The 19,722-nt window shown below is 48.0% G+C and overlaps 1 protein-coding gene across 1 annotated transcript; it reads right to left on the bottom strand.

Moving 5' to 3' along the window:
• Positions 1–812: 812 nt before the first annotated feature.
• LOC128050979 (H-2 class I histocompatibility antigen, Q10 alpha chain-like) lies at positions 813–19,119 on the bottom strand. Its single transcript, XM_052643491.1, has 9 exons — positions 19,106–19,119; positions 18,051–18,385; positions 15,725–15,832; positions 10,733–10,993; positions 9,383–9,658; positions 2,007–2,282; positions 1,797–1,895; positions 1,428–1,469; positions 813–1,190 (listed from the first exon to the last, which is right to left on the bottom strand). The coding sequence occupies exons 1-9, from the start codon at positions 19,117–19,119 to the stop codon at positions 1,165–1,167; spliced, it is 1,437 nt and encodes a 478-aa protein (XP_052499451.1). The 3' UTR covers positions 813–1,164.
• Between the last annotated feature and the right edge of the window lie 603 nt (positions 19,120–19,722).

The raw sequence follows: 19,722 nt of genomic DNA on the forward strand, positions 1-19,722 counted from the left end.
AGCACATCAAATGGCCCTAAGATTGGAATCTTGTTCAGAGAGGAGACAAGGGGTTTCTGCTCCACTGAATATGCAAAGGTGAGGCTGGGCCTTCTTCAGACATATCCTTCACAGGCATTTTCACATGACACAGAGAAGAGGGGTCTTTCCTTACAGTAACAGTAACATGTGCCTATTGTAAAAATTCAACCATTCAAAAGGACAGGACATAGGGAAAGTATGGTCTGAATTGTTTCCCAACCTTCAGTTGCCTGGGACTAACAGGTCTCCAGGTACCTGTCTTCTGAGCTTCTCCTCAAATACAAAAGGATACCACACACCACACATACACTCACCCTCACAGGTACCCCATATATCCTCTCACCCTCAGACATACACACCCACACATCCTCACCCTAACACACCTCCTCAGTTTCACACACCTACCCTTACTGCCTCCCCTATACCCTCACACACCCAACACTAATCTATACAAAAGGAGATCATACATATATATAGAACACACCTATGAAAGAGGCAGGCATCTAGCCATTTCTTTCTGATGCTAGCAGCTACACACAGGATGCTGCCACTATAACCTCTGGATATTTTTCGGGTTTTTCCCTGACTGCCCAGACCCTTGGTTTTCATGTTGCGCAAGTGGGAATGAGAGTAACATTGCCAAACTCATAGAGTGCCTGAGAAGCTCAAGTGGGATTTACAATTAACATGAAATCACTCTGCAAATTGTCAAGTGTAAGAGGAGCTGAGGGATAACTACTGCCCCCTCTTCCCACCTCCCAAACCAGAAATAATTAGACTTTTAAAAGGACTTTAGGAAGATGGTAAAGGCATCTTAGTGGCACCGACTGCTTGTAATAAGGCTGATGGGGATGAAGAGGGCTCAGTTTTGGGGTGGGGTGGGCCCATCACAGATCACATGAGCCAGCCAGTGTAGGAGGCCTTCAGGCCCTCCTGCTGCTGCTGCTACTGCTGCTAAGTCGCTTCAGTCGTGTCCAACTCTGTGCAACCCCATAGATGGCAGCCTACCAGGCTCCCCTGTCCCTGGGATTCTCCAGGCAAGAATACTGGAGTGGGTTGTCAGGCCCCCCTAACACCCCACGAAACACCTCCTTGTGACTTCTGTCAGGAGATGAGTTGAGCAGCTCCTGATCTTGCTGGGCTTTAAGAATTATGGGAGTCCTCTTCACCTGCAGGAAGAAAGGAAGGGAGGTGACCCCAACAGGCTCCCCAGCCCTCTACCAAATCCAGATGCTGGCTCTCTGGAGTGTTCCCTACCCCTCTGCCTAGGGGCAGGATGGTGGCATGGGGCAGGGGGCTGAGGCCAGGGAAAGCATACACCCCATGCCCCACCCCCATCCTGAGTTCTAAGGCATCTCCGCCGTGTTGGGAACATCTGGGGTTTCCTCTCCCCAACTAGTCCATACCACAGTCACCTGGGGCTTGCTCGTAAGGTTCCTTATTCCTGGCTGTGGAGAAAAAGAACACAGGAGACCCGGTGAGTGGTGGGTCCCCACCATCCCTCTTCCTCTCCCCAGCTCGGCCTTTCCCCAAGTCAGTCCCAGGTCTCCCCTGACTGTGGAATCCACAAGGTCCTCCTGGTGGTATGCAACTGGGGTGGGGTGGGGACATGTGGGCTTTTCTACAGGTGGGGGACAGGGGCAGGACCTCAGCAGTAGTTGCTGCTCCCAGGAGAAAACAGTTCTTGCTGCCACAGGGAAGGATACATTATATTGTTCCCTAAAAGGCTGTACCAGCCAGAGGGCTTCCCACTCCTTTGTTCCTTACCCACCTACCTTGAAGGCACTTGGTCAAACTCACAACACCGCCAATCACCAGCAAGATCAGGATGAGAGAGATAACCATGGCCATAAGTCCTGGATGAGAGGGCATTTCTAAGAAAGACAGAGAAAAGTGAGCACTCCCAAATCATGGGACTGTCTCTGGTCCCCTGGGACCCTCCCCTTCCCCTCCTCAGCCCCTCCCAGCCAAGCCCAGCTTCTTACCCCAGGACACAGTGAGCGTGTGATTCAGGCTGCTGTGCTGCACGTGGCACGTGTACTGGGTCTCATCCCCAGCCGGCACCCACACGGCCATCCACGTCTGATAGGTGCCATCTCCACTGGGGCGTGTCTCCACATACTCAAGCTTTGAATTCAACTTCTTCTCACGCAGCCACCAGCTCAGTGAGATGTCTTGTGGATAGAAGCCCAGGGCCCAGCACCTCAGGGTGGTACCCCCATCCTGGGCTGAGTGCTTTGTCACCCGTACTGTGGGTGGTTCTGCAAGGAGAGTAGAGAGGAAGACTGCTGAGTGGCTCTTCTCTACCTATCCCTTATGCTTAATTCTGGGCTCCTCCAGCATCTTCCAGGGTGGAAGACGAGGAAAACGGGGACAAGGTCTCTCTCCAGGGGATGTACCCAATCACTGCTGCAGGCAGGGATGACCGATTTCCAGCTGCTACAAAGAAGCACTGACCTGTTAATTGCCATGAGGGGGACTGACTTCCTGTCCCCAACCTCCAAGGACCTACCTCTGTGGGGCTGTTGGGTCCAAGACTGACATACCCCCTTCTTCCTAAAGAGATCCTAGGGTTTTCTCACTGACTTTATTTACTTCCTCTGTGACTTCCTGCATACAGTAGGTACCTAATCAGTTCAGTTCAGTCACTCAGTCGTGTCCGACTCTTTGCGACCCCATGGACTGTAGCACTCCAGGCTTCCCTGTGCCATCATCAACTCCCGGAGTTTGCTCAAACTCATGTCCACCAAGTCGGTGATGCCATCCAACCACCTCATCCTCTGTCATCCCCTTCTCCTCCTTCCTTCAGTCCTTCCCAGCATCAGAGTCTTTTCCAATGAGTCAGTTCTTCCCATCAGGTGACCAAAGTATTGGAGTTTCAGCTTCAGCATCAGTCTTTCCAGTGAATATTTGGGGTTGGTTTCCTTTAGGATTGACTGGTTTGATCTCCTCACAGTCCAAAGGACTCTCAAGAGTATTCTCCAACACAACAGTTCAAAAGCATCAGTTCTTCGGTGCTCAGCCTTCTTTATAGTCCAACTTTCACACCCACACATGACTACTGGAAAAACCATAGCATTGACTAGATGGACCTTTGTTGGCAAAGTAATGTCTCTGCTTTTTCATATGCTGTCTAGATTGGTCATAGCTTTTCTTCCAAGGAGCAAGTGTCTTTTAATTTCATGGCTGCAATCATCATCTGCAGTGATTTTGGAACTCCCCAAAATAAAGTCTCTCACTGTTTCCATTGTTTCCCCATCTATTTGCCATGAAACACAGTCCTGCCCATCAACAGAAAATTGGATTTCAGATTTACTGAGCATGGCCCAGTAGAAGAGAGCTTCCAAAAAAACATCTACTTCTGCTTTATTGACTATATCAAAGCCTTTGACTGTGTGGATCACAATAAACTGTGGAAAATTCTTCAAGAGATGGGAATACTAGACCACCTGACCTGCCTCTTGAGAAATCTGTATGCAGGTCAGGAAGAACAGTTAGAACTGGACATGGAAAAACAGACTGGTTCCAAATAGGAAAAGGAGTACGTCAAGGCTGTATATTGTCACTGTATATTGCTTATTTAACTTCTATGCAGAGTACATCATGAGAAACGCTGAACTGGAAGAAACACAAGCTGGAATCAAGATTGCCGGGAGAAATATCAATAACCTCAGATAGGCAGATGACATCACCCTTATGGCAGAAAGTGAAGAACTAAAGAGCCTCTTGATGAAAGTGAAAGAGGAGAGTGCAAAAGTTGGCTTAAAGCTCAACATTCAGAAAACTAAGATCATGGCAGCCAGTGCCATCACTTCATGGCAAATAGATAGAGAAACGATGAGAGACTTTATTTTGGGGGGCTCCAAAATCACTGCAGATGGTGACTGCAGCCATGAAATTAAAAGATGTTTACTTCTTGGAAGAAAAGTTATGACCAACCTAGACAGCATATTAAAAAGCAGAGACATTACTTGGCCAACAAAGGTTCATCTAGTTAAGGCTAGGGTTTTTCCAGTAGTCATGTACGGATGTGAGAGTTGAACTATAAAGAAAGCTGAGCACCAAAGAATTGATGCTTTTCTAACTGTTGTGTTGGAGAAGACTCTTGAGAGTCCCTTGGACTGCAAGATCAAACCAGTCCATCCTAAAGGAAATCAGTCCTGAATATTCATTGGAAGGACTGATGCTGAAGCTGAAACTCCAATACTTTGGTCACCTGATGGGAAGAACTGACTCATCTGAAAAGACCCTGATGCTGGGAAAGATTGAAGGCGGGAGAGAAGGGGACAACAGAGGATGAGCTGGTTGGATGGCATCACTGACTCAATGGACATGAGTTTGAGTAAACTCTGATAGTTGGTGATGGACAGGGAAGCCTGGCGTGCTTCAATCCACGGGGTCGCAAAGAGTCAGACATGACTGAGCAACTGAACTGAACTGAACTGAACTGATCATGGCCCTGCCCATCAGAAGAAGACCCAGTTTCCCCTACAGTCAGTTGCTCCCATCACGAAGTTTCCATAAGCCTCTTATCCTTATCCCTCAGAGGGCAGACAGAATGAAAACCACAATCACAGAAAACTAATCAAACTGATTGGAAAAGACTCTGATGCTGGGAGGGATTGGGGGCAGGAGAAGGGGACGACAAGGGATGAGATGGCTGGATGGCATCACCGACTTGATAGACATGAGTTTGAGTGAACTCCGGGAGCTGGTGATGAACAGGGAGGCCTGGCGTGCTGCAATTCATGGGGTTGCAAAGTGTTGGACACAACTGAGCAACTGAACTGAACTGAACTGAATGAAACTGATCACATGGACCACAGCCTTGTCTAGCTCAATGAAATTATGAGCCAATTTGTGTAGGGCCATGCAAGACTGACGGGTCATGGTGGAGAGTTCTGATAAAACGTGGTCCACTGGGGAAGGGAATGGCAAACCACTTCAGTATTCTTGCTTTGAGAACCCCATGAACAGTATGAAAAGGCAAAAACATATGACACCGAAAAAGGTAACTAATAAGAGATTGTTAAATTAGAACAAGAAGGATGACCCTCCCCTCACCCTGGAATACGAGTGGTTTTGAGTGTGGGCTCTGAAGTCGGAGAGTCTGGGTCTGAAAGCCAGTCTGATTCCTGTCTACAATCCTCTGCCAGCACTCAGAGTCTTCCTTTATGATTCCTTCCTCTCAGTTGGGAGGAAAAGGGGATGACAGAGGATGAGATGGTTACATGGCATCACTGACGCAACAGACATGAGTGTGAGTAAACTCCAAGAGTTGGTGAAGGACAGGGAGGCCTGGCATGCTGCAGTCCATGAGGTCACATGGAGTTGGACATGACTGAGTGACTGAACTGAATTGTACCATTTTCTACCAGGGAAGCTGAAGAATCCCATGAACAGAGGAGCCTGGTAGGCTATAGTCTATGGGGTTGCAAGAGTCAGATACAACTGAGCAGATGTGTAGTATAGTGTACCATTTTCTAGATTCATAAATATGTGTTAATATATGATGTTTGTTTTTCTCTCTCTGACTTCACTCTGTATGACAGACTCTAGATCCAACCATGTCACTATAAAGTACACAATTTCATTCCTTTTTATAGCTGAGTAATATTCCACTGTGGCCATGAAATTAAAAGATGCTTGCTCCTTGGAAGAAAAGCTATGACAAACCTAGACCGCATATTAAAAATCAGAGACATTACTTTGCGACAAAGGTCTGTATAATCAAAGCTATGGTTTTTCCAGTAGTTATGTAGAGATATGAGAGTTGGACCATAAAGAAATCTGAGTATTGAAGAATTGATGCTTCTGAAATGTGTGTTGGAGAAGACTCTTGAGAATCCTTTGGACTGCAAGGAGATCAAACCAGTCAATCCTAAAGGAAGTCAGTTCTGAATATTCATTGGAAGGACTGATGCTGAAGCTGAAATTCCAATACTTTGGCCTCCTGATGCAAAGAGCTGACTCATTGGAAAAGACCCTGCTGCTGAGAGGGATTGGGGGCAGGAGAAGGGGATGACAGACAATGAGATGGCTGGATGGCATCACCGACTTGGAGCACATGAGTTTGAGTAAACTCCAGGAGTTGGTGATGGATAGGGAGGCCTGGTGTGCTGCGATTCATGGGGTCACAAAGAGTTGGACGTGACTGAGCAACTGAACCAAACTGAACTGAACCCATCACTTTGCCTCTTGCTGGATTCCTTCTATGCTGAGGCACAAAGAAACTGTTCCTTAGTAAGTCCAGACACCAGGTGAGCGATTCTAAGAAAAGATCATGGTTGGAGTTCCACAGGGGGTTTTGGCTGTGTTCAAGTCCTGGCCATGTGAGTTAGAGTCACAATCTGAGGTGAATGGTTTCACTTTCATGTCCTGGCTATTTTAAATAGTGCTGTAATGAACACTGGGGTACATGTGCCTTTTTAAATTGTAGTTTTCTCAGGGTATATGCCAAGTAGTGGGATTGCTGAGTCATATGGTAGTTCTAGTTTAAGGTTTTTAAGGAACCTTCATATTGTACTCCATAGTGACTGTATCAATTTACATTCCTACCAACAGTGCAAGAGGGTTCTGTTTTATCCACACCCTCTCCAGCATTTACTGTTTGTAGATTAAAAATATATATATTTTATTTGTTTATTTATGGCTGCATCGGATCTCTGTTGCGGCAAGTGGACTTCTCTCTAGTTTTGTTGATGCGCATTTAGTTGCCTCGCAGGACGTGGGATCTTAGTTCCCTGACAGGGCTTGAATCCATGTCCCCTGCACTGCAAGGCAGATTCTGAACACTGGACCACCAGGGAAGTCCCTGTTTGTAGATTTTTGAATGATGGCTGTTCTGACAAGTGTGAGATGATACCTTGTTGTAGTTTTGATTTGCATTTCTCTAATAATGAGTCCCATCACTTCATGGCAAATAGATGAGGAAACAGTGGAAACAGTGGCTGACTTTATTTTTCTGGGCTCCGAAATCACTGCAGATGGTGATTGCAGCCATGAAATTAAAAGACGCTTACTCCTTGGAAGGAAAGTTATGACCAACCGAGACAGCATATTAAAAAGCAGAGACATTACTTTGCCAACAAAGGTCTGTCTAGTCAAGGCTATGATTTTTCCTGTGGTCATGTATGGATGTGAAATTTGGACTATAAAGAAAGCTGAGCACCAATGAATTGATGCTTTTGAACTGTGGTGAAGGAGAAGACTCTTGAGAGTCCCTTGGACTGCAAGGAGATCCAACCAGTCCATTCTGAAGGAGATCAGCCCTGGGATTTCTTTGGAAGGAATGATGCTAAAGCTGAAACTCCAGTACTTTGGCCACCTCATGTGAAGGGTTGACTCATTGGAAAAGACTTTGATGCTGGGAGGGATTGGGGGCAGGAGGAGAAGGGGATGACAGAGGATGAGATGGCTGGATGGCATCACTGACTCGATGGACATGAATCTGAGTGAACTCCGGGAGTTGGTGATGGACAGGGAAACCTGGCGTGCTGCGGTTCATGGGGTAGCAAAGAGTTGGACATGACTGAGTGACTGAACTGAGCTGAATAATGAGTGACATTGAACATCTTTTTATGTATTTCTTGGCCATCTGTATATCTTCTTTGGAGAAATGTACTTAGGTCTTTACTCATTTTTTGATTGGGTTATTATTTTTTTAATATTAAGCTGCATGTTCTGTTCGTATATTTTGGAAATCAGTCCTTTGTCTGTTGCTTTGTTTACAAATATTTTCTTCCATTCTGAGGGTTGTCTTTTCCTCTTGTTTATGTTTTCTCTACCATGTAAAAGCTTTTAAGTTTAATGAAGTCCCATGTGTTTATTTTTGTCTAGGAGGTGGGTCATTACTCTAGGAGATGGGTCAAAAAGGATCTTGCTGCGATTTATGTTGAAGAGTATTCTGCCTGAGACTATCATTTGAATCACTGGACTCAGGGAAGCAGACTGCCTTCTGCAGTGTGAGTGGGTCCATCCACTCAACTGAAGATCTGAATAGAACAAAGAGATTGAGTAACAGGGAGCTCCTCTAGCATGATAGCTGAGCTGGAACACTGGTGTTTTCCTGCCTTCAGACTCAAACTGAAACACTGACTCTTCTTGGGTCTCAAACTTTCTAGCATTTCAAGGAACCATACCACTAGTTCTCCCAGTTCTCAGGCCTTTAGTCTCAGACTGGAACTGCAACATTGGCTCTCCTGGGTCTCCAGCTTGCCAACCACAGATGGTGGAACTTAGCGACCATAGTCACATGAGCCAGTTCCTTGGAACACAACTCTTTCTCTCTCTCCCTGTAGCCTGTTGGTTCTGCTTCTGTGAAGAATCCTCACTAATCTCCCAGGTGAAGGACATAGGACAAACCTGGTGCTAAATGAGAGTTCCACAGTACTCATTTAATGCACCATTTAATATGGTGCTTTGGAGAGGCTCGGCTATTATTACTATCCTCATCATACTGATGAGGAAACTCAAGTGCAGAGAAGGCGAGTAACTGGCACAAGGTCACACAGCCAGTTAATCCTGGAGCTGGGATGCACTATCTGGAGGCTAGGCTCCAATGCCTGAGCTCTGTCCACCATGCTCTGCTCTCACAATCACATCTTCTACTCCTGATGTTATCTGTCCTGTTACTATTACCTCAGCTGATTCATGTCCCACCATTCAATTGCCAGACATCCATGGTGTCCTGGGTGTTCTGATCAGCTCCACCCCTGGCAACCTCAGCCAGAAAGGCTTTCACCCTAGGCAGCCCCAAGCACCCACCTTCCCTGGTGTCCACCCCAGCCTTTGTGTCTCTAGCCCTGGTTGGCTGGAGTCAGAAGTTTATGATGCACCTGGAGTTTGGGGAGCACATTGAGCATGAGGAGTGTGAGGGCGGAAAGGGGAAAAAAGCTTCAGCTCCCCTGTCAGTCCCCAGTGGTCTAGGGAGAGGTGAGGGCTGCTGTTCTCCTGGGACCTGAGATCTGTTTCCCAAGGAGCAGAGTTACAGGCTGGTAAATCCCCAAAGGACTTTAGGAGGACCTAGTCTGACCCACTTGCTCTGCAGATGAAGAAAATGAAACCCAGATTAAGAGACTTTATTCCCAAGACCACTTTGAAACAGGGGAGACTCCAGAACTCCACACTTTATCTTATTTGGAGCGAAGACCTGAGGTCTGGGCTTTGTTCTTAGTCTGCAGCAAAAAGCAGTTGGCTAGCTGGCCATCTTTCTGGATCCCAGAGGGCTTGCCTGGGCCGGGGGGACACAGCCTGGGGACGCAGCCCACCTCTCATCCCCCAGAGACTTGTTTGTCAAATGGGATGGCTCTTGAGAATGGGAGCGTGGGGCCAATCTACATTGCCACAGGCTGAACCTTACCTCTCTGGGTGACTCTCTGGCCTCCTAACTCCAGGTATCTGTGCAGGGAGGCGAGGCAGGGGCCTTCCAGGTAGGCTTTGTCGTACTCAGCATAGCAGTGCTCTGTCTCAATTCTGCGCTTGGTCAACAGAGCCACGGGGTTAGCTGACACCCAGCTCAGAGTTTCCATGTCCAGTGACACGTGGTCTTGCCCATCATAGCCAAACCGCCAGAAGCTGTTGAAGTGGCCATCTTCCTGGATCTCGCAGCCAAACATGCGGTGAGTGCTGTGCATGCCTGTGAGTACAGGTAAGAAAGCTGTCACTAGTGGGGACTGGGGGTCAAGTCCCTGACAGCCAGGGAGAAGCCTACCACCCACAGGGACATCAAAAAAGTAGAGGGATAGGGCATCATCATTTAGATAGAAATCTCCCAAGTAATTTTCATAAGCAGGGTTGAGAAACCTGCTAGGCCTCTCATGTGGGACAAACACCCCATTTCATAATTAGATACATCCTTATTTCATATCCCACACTACTTCAAAGTGAAAGTGAAAGTTGCTCAGTTGTGTCTGACTCTTTGTGACCCCATGAACTATACATGGAATTCTCCAGGCCAGATACTGGAGTGGGTAGCCTTTCCCTTCTCCAGGGAATCTCCTCAACCCAGGGATCAAACCCAGGTCACCCACATTGCAGGCATATTCTTTACCAGCTGAGCCATCAGGGAAGCCCACTTGTGGGTGTAAACTGTTCTCAATGGTAAGACTAAGTCATGCCATGCTTATCCTGGGGGCCCTTGGCTGATGCACAGCCCTTCTCAGTCTCAATCTTTTATATCCTTTGTAGCTACTGATTCTGAGGCCTCTGGGGACCTGAGGCTCTTAGTCTAGGCATTTGCATACCCAGGCACAGAGACGGATGGTGTGGTGTGAACAAGCTGTGCTCCATAAGCACTTCATTCAGAATAAGCAGCAGCCCTGGTGGTGGGCCCAAGTGCACTGTTGCTGAGAGGGGGAAGCTGAGGTGGTGCCAGAGGGCCTGGCGGTAGGTATGAGTGAGGATGAGGCAGGGAAATCCTCTCCCCATCAGCTGAGTTTCAGAGCCCAGGTTAGCTAAGGGGTAGGCAAGGGGTGAAGGGGAGACATCATGGGCCCCAGCTTCTATGATGCTTGCTGCACTGGCCTGTGGGCTGGCTGCCGAAGCCACAATGGATTCTGAGGCCCTGAGGCCCCTGCTTGACTGTGGGGGAAGGAGACTGAAAAGAGCCAAGTATCAGAGGCTTGCCCCACACCCTCTGACAAGCACAGCTGCCTGGAGAGTGAGTGTGCAAAGGGTGAAGGAAGGAGAATGGGGCGTCCACCCAACGTACCGCTGCTGTGGTTGTGGTAGCCCATCGTTTGCCATGTCTCCACCTGATGAATCTCTGCCCATTTCCTGTGCTTCTTGGTCTCTTTCTCCCAGTACTTGGCATTCATGGGCGTAATCCACGGAGCCTGGGGCTCAGCTTTGTCCACACGACTGTCATACCGGATAAAAGGCTGATCATCCACGTAGCCTACAGCAAGAAACTTAGGGAGGCTCGGGCCCGGCTCTGACAGGTCCAGGTAGTGGTAGCGGAGGGAGTGCGTCCCTGTGGAAACACAAACTGGTCTTGGGTTCACATAGACGACCAGGGTCTACACCAGGCCTCGGTGTGCTGGGTGAGGTTGGCAGTAGAAACTTATCCAAGAGAATTCATTATGAGCAAGAATGTGTGTGTACGTGCTAAGTCACTTCAGTCGTGTCCAACTCTTTGCAACCCCATGGACTGTAGTCCACCAGGCTCCTCTGTCCACGGGATTCTCCACGCAAGAAAACTGGAGTAGGTTGCTGCTCCTCCAGGGGCTCTTCCTAACCCAGGGATCAAACATGAGTCCCTATGTTTCCTGCATTGGCAGGCGGGTTCTTTACCACTAGCACCACCTGGGAAGTCCATTAGCAAGAGTAAGCACTAGCAATTTCAGTGAAAAAAAAAAATATAAGGGCATCCAAAGAGATTAAATATAGACAGAACCAGTTGAACACTGAGGCCAAAGCTCATGCATTAAGGCTTATGGACTTTATTCTCAGAAAGTTTCTCAGCTCCTCATGCAGGGCCTACTTACTCATACTTTGTATTCATCTCTAGTGAGTGTGATTGTCTGGTTTCCAATTTCTCACAAAAAGGGTGGGATATTTTTAAAAAGTTGGTTGCTTGGGAGCTTAATTTATGTGGTTAATTAAGCTTAATTCATTGCCCAGACATGCTTGAGAAAGGTTGGACATCATTCTTAGCTTGAACCATTACTGCCAAGCTGGTGGCACCTTGATTCCATTCCCCACTCCCTTCTGTTCCCACAACAGACATTACTGTGTGTTAGTCGCTCAATCATGTGATCCCAGGGACTGTATCCCACTGGGCTCCTCTGTCCATGGGATTCTCCAGGCAAGAAACCTGGAGTGGGTTGCCATTTCCTTCTCCAGGGGATCTTCCTGACCCAGGGATCAAACCCAGGTCTCCTGCACTGTAGGCAGATTCTTTACCATCTGAGCCACCAGGGAGGCGGAGAAGGCAGTGGCAACCCACTCCAGTACTCTTGCCTGGAAAATCCCATGGACGGAGGAGCCTGGTAGGCTGCAGTCCATGGGGTCGCTAAGAGTCGGGCACGATTGAGCGACTTCACTTTCACTTTTCACTTTCATTCATTGGAGAAGGAAATGGCAACCCACTCCAGTGTTCTTGCCTGGAGAATCCCAGGGACGGGGGAGCCTGGTGGGCTGCCGTCTATGAGGTCGCACAGAGTCGGACACGACTGAAGCAACTTAGCAGCAGCAGCAGCACCAGGGAGGCTGAAGACTAGTTGATCTCTTATCTCTTTCAGTCCAATGCTGCCTCTCTACCATAACTCCAAACTCACTGATTTAACTTGGTGCTGGAGATGAAATCTACTTCGCAGCCAGTCCTGACTCAAGCTATTCAAATAAACGCTGTATCTTAAACTCAGGTCAAATTTCTCAGAGATATCCCTGGCTTGCTTTCGTACTTAACTTTTAAAAAAGTTTTGCTCAGAAGTTTTTATCCCCTAAAACTCCTGTCTCTGTGTTATTTTTCTCCAGAGCACTGGAGAGAGTATGCATTTGCACTGACTAGAGAGTTTGCGTTTGTTTGTCTTGTTAATGGACTCTTTCCTCTGCAGTGTCAGCTCTCCAAAGGTCAGGGATTCCTGTATGGATTGTTCTGTTTCCTCAGCACCTAGAACAGCTTCTGGCCTACAGTGGGTGCTCATTGGTTGAACATTCGCATGTGAAAGGAGTCAAACACATCTCTACACTCACAGCTCTCTTTTTATTACCTCCTTGTTACTTCAGGCTATACCAAACTCTGGCCAGGTCCTCTGTACCTGCTGTTTCTTCTGCCCCAGGCATCCCCCTATCTGTTTTCTCTCAGCCACTCTCCACATCCCTCAGGTTTCAGTCAAGCATCCCTTCCTCCAGGAAGTCCTCCTGATTTCAGCCTGATGTCTGACACAGGGATCTCAAGAGTGTCCTGTGCTCCCTGTGAAACTATGGATTTCATGAGGGTGGGAAGTCCATCTGCCCTCTATTTATCCAGGGCCTAGCACACAACTGGAAGTTGCTAAATTGGACAAAAAACAAGAACATGAATGGTATGAGGATAATCAGAGTTGCTATTTTTGGAGTGACCACTGTGCCTGCACTGGTTTAACTCCTCCTCATTCACTATCTTAGTTCATCCTTACAATAAACCTAAGAGGTCACTGTGATTGGTCCCATTTTACAGATAAGGGAATCAAGGCCCAGGGGAGACCAAGTGTAGTACTCAAAGGCATGCACTAGAATGAGGGCAGCCCAGATTCTCTCCCCAGGGACTGCTCTCTTCTTCTAAACTGAGAAAAGGGATGCTGTCTTCTCATGCCTGGAGAAACCTCCTCATGGGAGGCAAGAGTGGTCAATGTTGGGAGTGTTTGAGTGAAGGATTAACGTCAGGCCTGAACCGGTGTGGGCCTCCTGGGAAATGACTGAATTATCTCTCGTGGTGCTGTTTCCTTGCACATCTTTGAGTTAAGGGCAGTGTGGGAGTACTCCTGTGCTGGCAGCTGTGAATGGGCACAAAGTTCTTTGGGGGAGAACAGAGGCTATGATTTCTCCATGTCAAGGTGATCCACCCACTCCTTGGCTCTGATCTGCAGCAGCTCTACCTGCCCTGGAAGTGAGGGACAGAAAAGATCCTGTGTCTTTGTGTAGCTGGTACTCTCTACCTTCCAGACTGGGGTCAGTGCCAGGTACTGTGGGACCAAGGCAGGAGGAAGTGGGGGCTACATGGCAGGCATCCAGTGGCATCTGCTCCTGCAGTGACATGGCCTAAGGAAGTTGCTACATGCCCGTTGTTGTTTCAGGGCCTGCGTGAACAATCCACCCTAACTCTCCACTGCCATTCCTAGTCTCTTGGCCACATGGCTGGTCTTCAAAAAGGAGCAGTCCTGCACCCCATTAGCCTGGCCTCCTTCTTCCTCTGACCATGGTTGGGAAGGAAGGAGCCAGCCCCTTTGCCACCCAGGCCAGGAGATGTTTTTGCATCTTCCCCACCTCTGAAAGAGATAGGAATACCAGACCACCTGACCTGCCTCTTGAGTAACCTATATGCAGGTCAGGAAGCAACAGTTAGAACTGGACATGGAACAACAGACTGGTTCCAAATAGGAAAAGGAGTACATCAAGGCTGTATATTGTCACCCTGCTTATTTAACTTATATGCAGAGTACATCATGAAAAACGCCGGGCTGGAAGAAGCACAAGCTGGAATCAAGATTGCCGGGAGAAATATCAATAACCTCATATATGCAGATGACACCACCCTTATGGCAGAAAGTGAAGAGGAACTAAAAAGCCTCTTGATGAAAGTGAAAGAGGAGAGTGAAAAAGTTGGCTTAAAGCTCAACATTCAGAAAACAAAGATCATGGCATCTGGTCCCATCACTTCATGGGAAATAGATTGGGAAACAGTGAAAACAGTGTCAGACTTTATTTTTTGGGGCTCCAAAATCACTGCAGATGGTGATTGCAGCCATGAAATTAAAAGACGCTTACTCCTTGGAAGGAAAGCTATGACCAACCTAGATAGCATATTCAAAAGCAGAGACATTACTTTGCCAACAAAGGTCCGTCTAGTCAAGGCTATGGTTTTTCCAGTGGTCATGTATGGATGTGAGAGTTGGGCTCTGAAGAAAGCTGAGCGCCGAAGAATTGATGCTTTTGAACTGTGGTGTTGGAGAAGACTCTTGAGAATCCCTTGGACTGCAAGGAGATCCAACCAGTCCATTCTAAAGGAGAGCAGTCCTGGGTGTTCTTTGGAAGGAATGATGCTAAAGCTGAAACTCTAATACTTCGGCCACCTCATGCGAAGAGTTGACTCATTGGAAAAGAGTCTGATGCTGGGAGGGATTGGGGGCAGGAGGAGAAGGGGATGACAGAGGATGAGATGGCTGGATGGCATCACCGACTCGATGGAGATAAGTTTGAGTGAACTCCAGGAGATGGTGATGGACAGGGAGCCCTGGCATGCTGCAGTTCATGGGGTCGCAAAGAGTCGGACATGACTGAGTGACTGAACTGAACTGAACTGAACACCTCCCCTATGATCCATATAACACTGCCAGTCCCTAGCTGCATGGCTTTGAGGAAGTTATTTCAATGCTCCAGGCCTTGGTTTCCTCATCTGTAGGTAGGCTCAATTAACTGACCTGCTCCACAGTACTGGAGCATCCAATGAGATAATGAACATATGAAAAAGTACAGGCATGGGGCAGGCTTCCCAGGTGGCTCAGTGGTTAAAGAAAAAAAACGCCTGCAGTGCGGGAGACTCAGGTTAAATCCCTAGGTCAGGAAGATTCCCTGGAGAAAGAGATGGAAACCTACTTGAGTACTCTTGTCGGGGAAATCCCATGGACAGAGGAGCCTGGTAGGCTACAGTCCCTGGGGTTGCAAAGGGTCCGACATGACTGAGCGACTAAACAGGCATGGAGACAGCACCTTCTTAGTCTCAGTCTTTTCCTATTCTGGAGGCAGAGGTGGCCTTGGGAAGGAGAGAGCTGGAGTTTGGGGTGGGGTGGGAAAGATGCCTGGGTCAGCTCTCTGGAGGCCAGGTCTCAGCCCCTGGGACACTGTCCAGAGGCCCTGGCCTCTGTATCCTCTATCCTGGCAGAGTTTCCCCACCCCAAGACAGTCCTCCAGATTCCTAGACAGTGGACATGGCCTCCTGCAGGCTGGGTGCTCCTGGCCTCCACCATCCTAGCCTTTCTTCAGGAGGCAGGCAAAGTCTTACCTCTAGGCCACGACTTGTTTTCCAACGTCAGGTTTGCCAGTTCTGCCATCAGCACCTTTGCCATGGAAGCTGGGCCATCAGCCACCACAGGCAGCCCCCAGGGACTCTCTGCAAGGAGGAAATGGAAAAGGATAGTATGAATCTTAAGGCATAAACATCCTTCCCATCCTTGTGTTCGCTGGGAGAGATAGTATGGAATGACAACAATGAGAGGCACATTGGAAGGGAAGAGGAACATGGGGGTTTTGCCTCAGGAGTGATAGGAAATTTCCCCAGCAGGCAGGCACAAAGCCAGGAAAGCAGCCAGGACTGGGATGTCTCCATCTGGCTGCTTAACACCACCCAGCAGCTTTGACAATCCTGCCACTGACATGGATTTAGTTGGTTTGGAGGTAAAGGAAGGCTGGACACTGGCAGGCGTTGAAACCTCCCAGGTGATGCTCATATGCTGCCAGAAGGAGAACCCATGCACTCCTGCCTGGCTCAGCCCTGCCCAGTGGCTCAGCTAGGCAGCCCTGACCTCTCCCTTTGCAATATTGCTCATTTGACAAACATCTGCTTGTTGTTTAAAGAACACTGGAATGGGTTGCCATTTCCTTCATTAAAAGAAAATAACAGATTATATATTTAGTAGGAGAAACGGAACATGCATATACATCTTTGGAGAAATACATATTCATTTTCTGAGGACATATGTATATTTAGTATATGAAACAGAACACCCAGATACAGAAATCCTCCCCCACATTTTTATGTTCAAGGACATTTATTATACCATTCTTTTTTAAAAATTAATTTAATTGGAGGATAGTCACTTTACAATATTGTGCTGGTTTTTTGCCATACATCAACATGAATTGGCCACAGGTATACGTGTGTTCTCCCCATCGAACCCTCTTTCCACCTCCCTCCCCACCCTATCCCTCTGGGTTGTCCCAGAGCACGGGCTCTGGGTGCCCTGCTTCATGCATCAAACTTGCCCTGGTCATCTATTTTACATATGGTAATGTACATGTTTCAATGTTATTCTCTCAAGTTACCCCATCCTTTCCTTCTCTCACTGAGTTCAAAAGTCTGTTCTTTACATGTGTGTCTCCTTTGCTTGGCAGGTGAATTCTTTACCGCTAAGCCACCAGGGAAGCCCTGAATCCTCCTATTGCATTCAGGAGCCTCAACTTGGACGTAAAAAATAACCTCTTTATTTTCACTAAGCTCTAGCTGAAGTTTGGCCCATCTTCCATGCTGAATGGAAGTTCAGCAGGATTAGCAGCAGCAGTGCAGTGGTCCATGATAGAATCCACAGATGTTTTCCAATCACATGACAGTGGTTTCAGATACCTGTAAATATGCTTTACCCTCAATACTTACAAATTCTGGAAATTGTTGCTATTTAATGGGTGATTTAATGTGTTAATTAGAAGCACATATATTACATATCACAAATTTATATTTATAGCTAAAATTTTTAGTAGCTTATAAAAATATAATTTGGATCCTTTGCAATCATATGTATTTCATTTATGTATTAAAAACATTCTGAGACAAGGCCCAAGTACAAACATGGTTAAAAACTGAAAAAAAGAGGAAAAAAAAATCTCCGAATCTGGATCCCAGTGTTGCCCCCTAGCGTCCTCTCCGGGCCCTATTTTAAATCTGTAAATTGTACATGTTGAATTTTCTACAGCGAAAATGGCTTCTTGTACTTGAAGCCTTTAGTACAGAGCCTGGAATAAAGGACATCAGCTATTGTTACTGCCATGACGGTGGACACTCCCGGTCTGTGCTAATAATCTTCAGGCCTCTGGGCAGTTAGGATGGGTGGTGCTCGGTGGGGGTGATCGGGAATCCGGCAGGGGAGGGGATCAGCTCTGCAGTTGCCTGCAGAATGGAAATTGGAAAAGTATGGAAATTCCCCACCAAGTCAAAGAAATCCTTGCTGCTCCCCTCACCCGCTACCTCAACAAGGAGCTGCCCGGGCCACGCGAGACAACCTCTGCAGCGAGCCAGGGAGGCCTATATATAGCAATGAGCAGGTGCCTCGTCAAGCAAGCAAGCACAGGCCTGTGCAGTTTCCAAGGCCGCGCTCAGATTCCTGCCCCCAAGGAGCTTTTCTCCGGGGCCTTCCTGGAGGACCAGGTCTGGGAGCCGAGTGCGAGCGGCGTCCTCCAGACGGGCCAAGGGATCCCCAGGAAGCTGTGGCTTCGGCTATCTTGGGTCAGCTCTCTGAATGACCATGCTCTCCTCTCCTCCAAACCCGGAATGGCCTTTGTGTTCTTGGAGGATCTTTCCCTAGCAGCGCCCCCCGGCCCCCGCCGCCCCGGGTTACCTGCCGCTCCCTTCTGCACCAGTCCCAACAGCAGTAGCAGCAGCGGCAGCAGTGGTGGTGGCGGCGGCCGCGGGTGCCGCGCACTCCCGGAACTACGAGGCCACCGGGTCGCCAGCCTCACGCACCGCCCGAGGGCGCCGGTCCCCGGGGGGTCCGCCTTCAATTGTGCTGACGCCGGCCGCCTCCCCTCCCCGGTCCCCGGCGGGTGAGCGCTCAGTTCCCTCTGGGCCGCGGAGGGTGCGAACCCACCCTGGCTCAGGTTCAGACTTCCGCGTGGGACACGGGCGCACAACTGGGACCCGCCCCCCGCTCCTCGATGGCTCCCTCTGCTGGTCCTCGGAAGAAAAACAGGAACGAAAACCAATCGATTAATTGTGAAATACAGCCTCACAGCCTTTCGTGTATACTACCTCACGAAAGTAGACCAGGCGGTGAAGCTCACGTTACAGCCGTCTGGCAAGTCGAGAGGTGTCTCCGACAACTGTCGTGATTCTAAAACTCTTGTGGTTTCTGTTGGGGACCAAGGCACCGCTCCTGCTAACCTCACTGAGCTTTCTTACCTCCATGCATCAGGAAAGAACCGCGAAATTTCAAATAGAAGTTAGTGAAAATACAGGTTATTTTCCCCATCTGGGTTCACAGAACCCCTGAATTCTCACTAGGGACTTTCTTGTTCAAAAAAATGGTTTTCAGCCCAGCGTTCTCTGATATTTGAAAATTCATAAGGAGGGCTCTGGTGATCCTGATTGGGGTTAGTGAGGGGAGCAATTTTCACATCAGAGGGAGGGAGCAGGAGTGTCAGATGTGCAGTCCTGTCTGGGGACCACGACACAAATGGTGTCCTGCCAGCTAACAGGAGGAAAGGAACCAGACTGTAATGATCTGTGTCTAGAATACAATGGTTTTTAAGTTTTAATATTGTCAAAAGAACACACGGAGTGAAAAGAATAGAGGAAGGTGGGCACCAGAAAGTTCAAGCAAATACAAATTTGTATGTAAAGGAAAAAACCTACAAAATTAATGAATCTGCATTATGATATGATTATTATACTCACAAAGATTGGGACATAGCTGCAGACATTGTTGTTTTTCTCTTGTTCAGTGGTGTCTGACTCTTTGCAACCCCATGGGACTGCACCTCTACAGACTTCCCTGTCCTTCACCATTTCCCAGAGCTTGCTCAAATTCGTGTCCTTTGAGTTGATGATGAAATCCAACTATCTCATCCTCTGTCACTCCTTTCTCCTCCTGCCCTCAATCTTTCCCAGCATCAGGGTCTTTTTCAATGAGTCGGCTCTTAACGTCAGGTGGCCAAAGTATTGGAGTTTCAGCTTCAGCATCAGTCCTTACAATAAATATTCAGGGTTGATTTTCTTTAGGATTGACTGGTTTGACTTCCTTGCTGTCCAAGGGACTCTCAAGAGTCTTCTCCAGCGCCACAATTCAAAAGCATCAGTTCTTCAGTGCTTAGCCTTTTTTATGGTCCAACTCTCACATCCATACATGACTACTGGAAAAACTATAGCTTTGACTATATAGACCTCCTTTGTTGGCTGGGTGATGTCTCTGCTTTTTAATATGCTGTCTAGGTTTGACAGCTTTGAAAGTTATTTTTCTAGATAATCCAGGTTTATTTGGGGGGCCAAATCAAATAAAGCAACCCAGTTAGCTT

The sequence above is a fragment of the Budorcas taxicolor genome, chromosome 7 (assembly GCF_023091745.1).
Source record: "Budorcas taxicolor isolate Tak-1 chromosome 7, Takin1.1, whole genome shotgun sequence".
In the NCBI taxonomy this organism is placed as follows: domain Eukaryota; kingdom Metazoa; phylum Chordata; class Mammalia; order Artiodactyla; family Bovidae; genus Budorcas; species Budorcas taxicolor.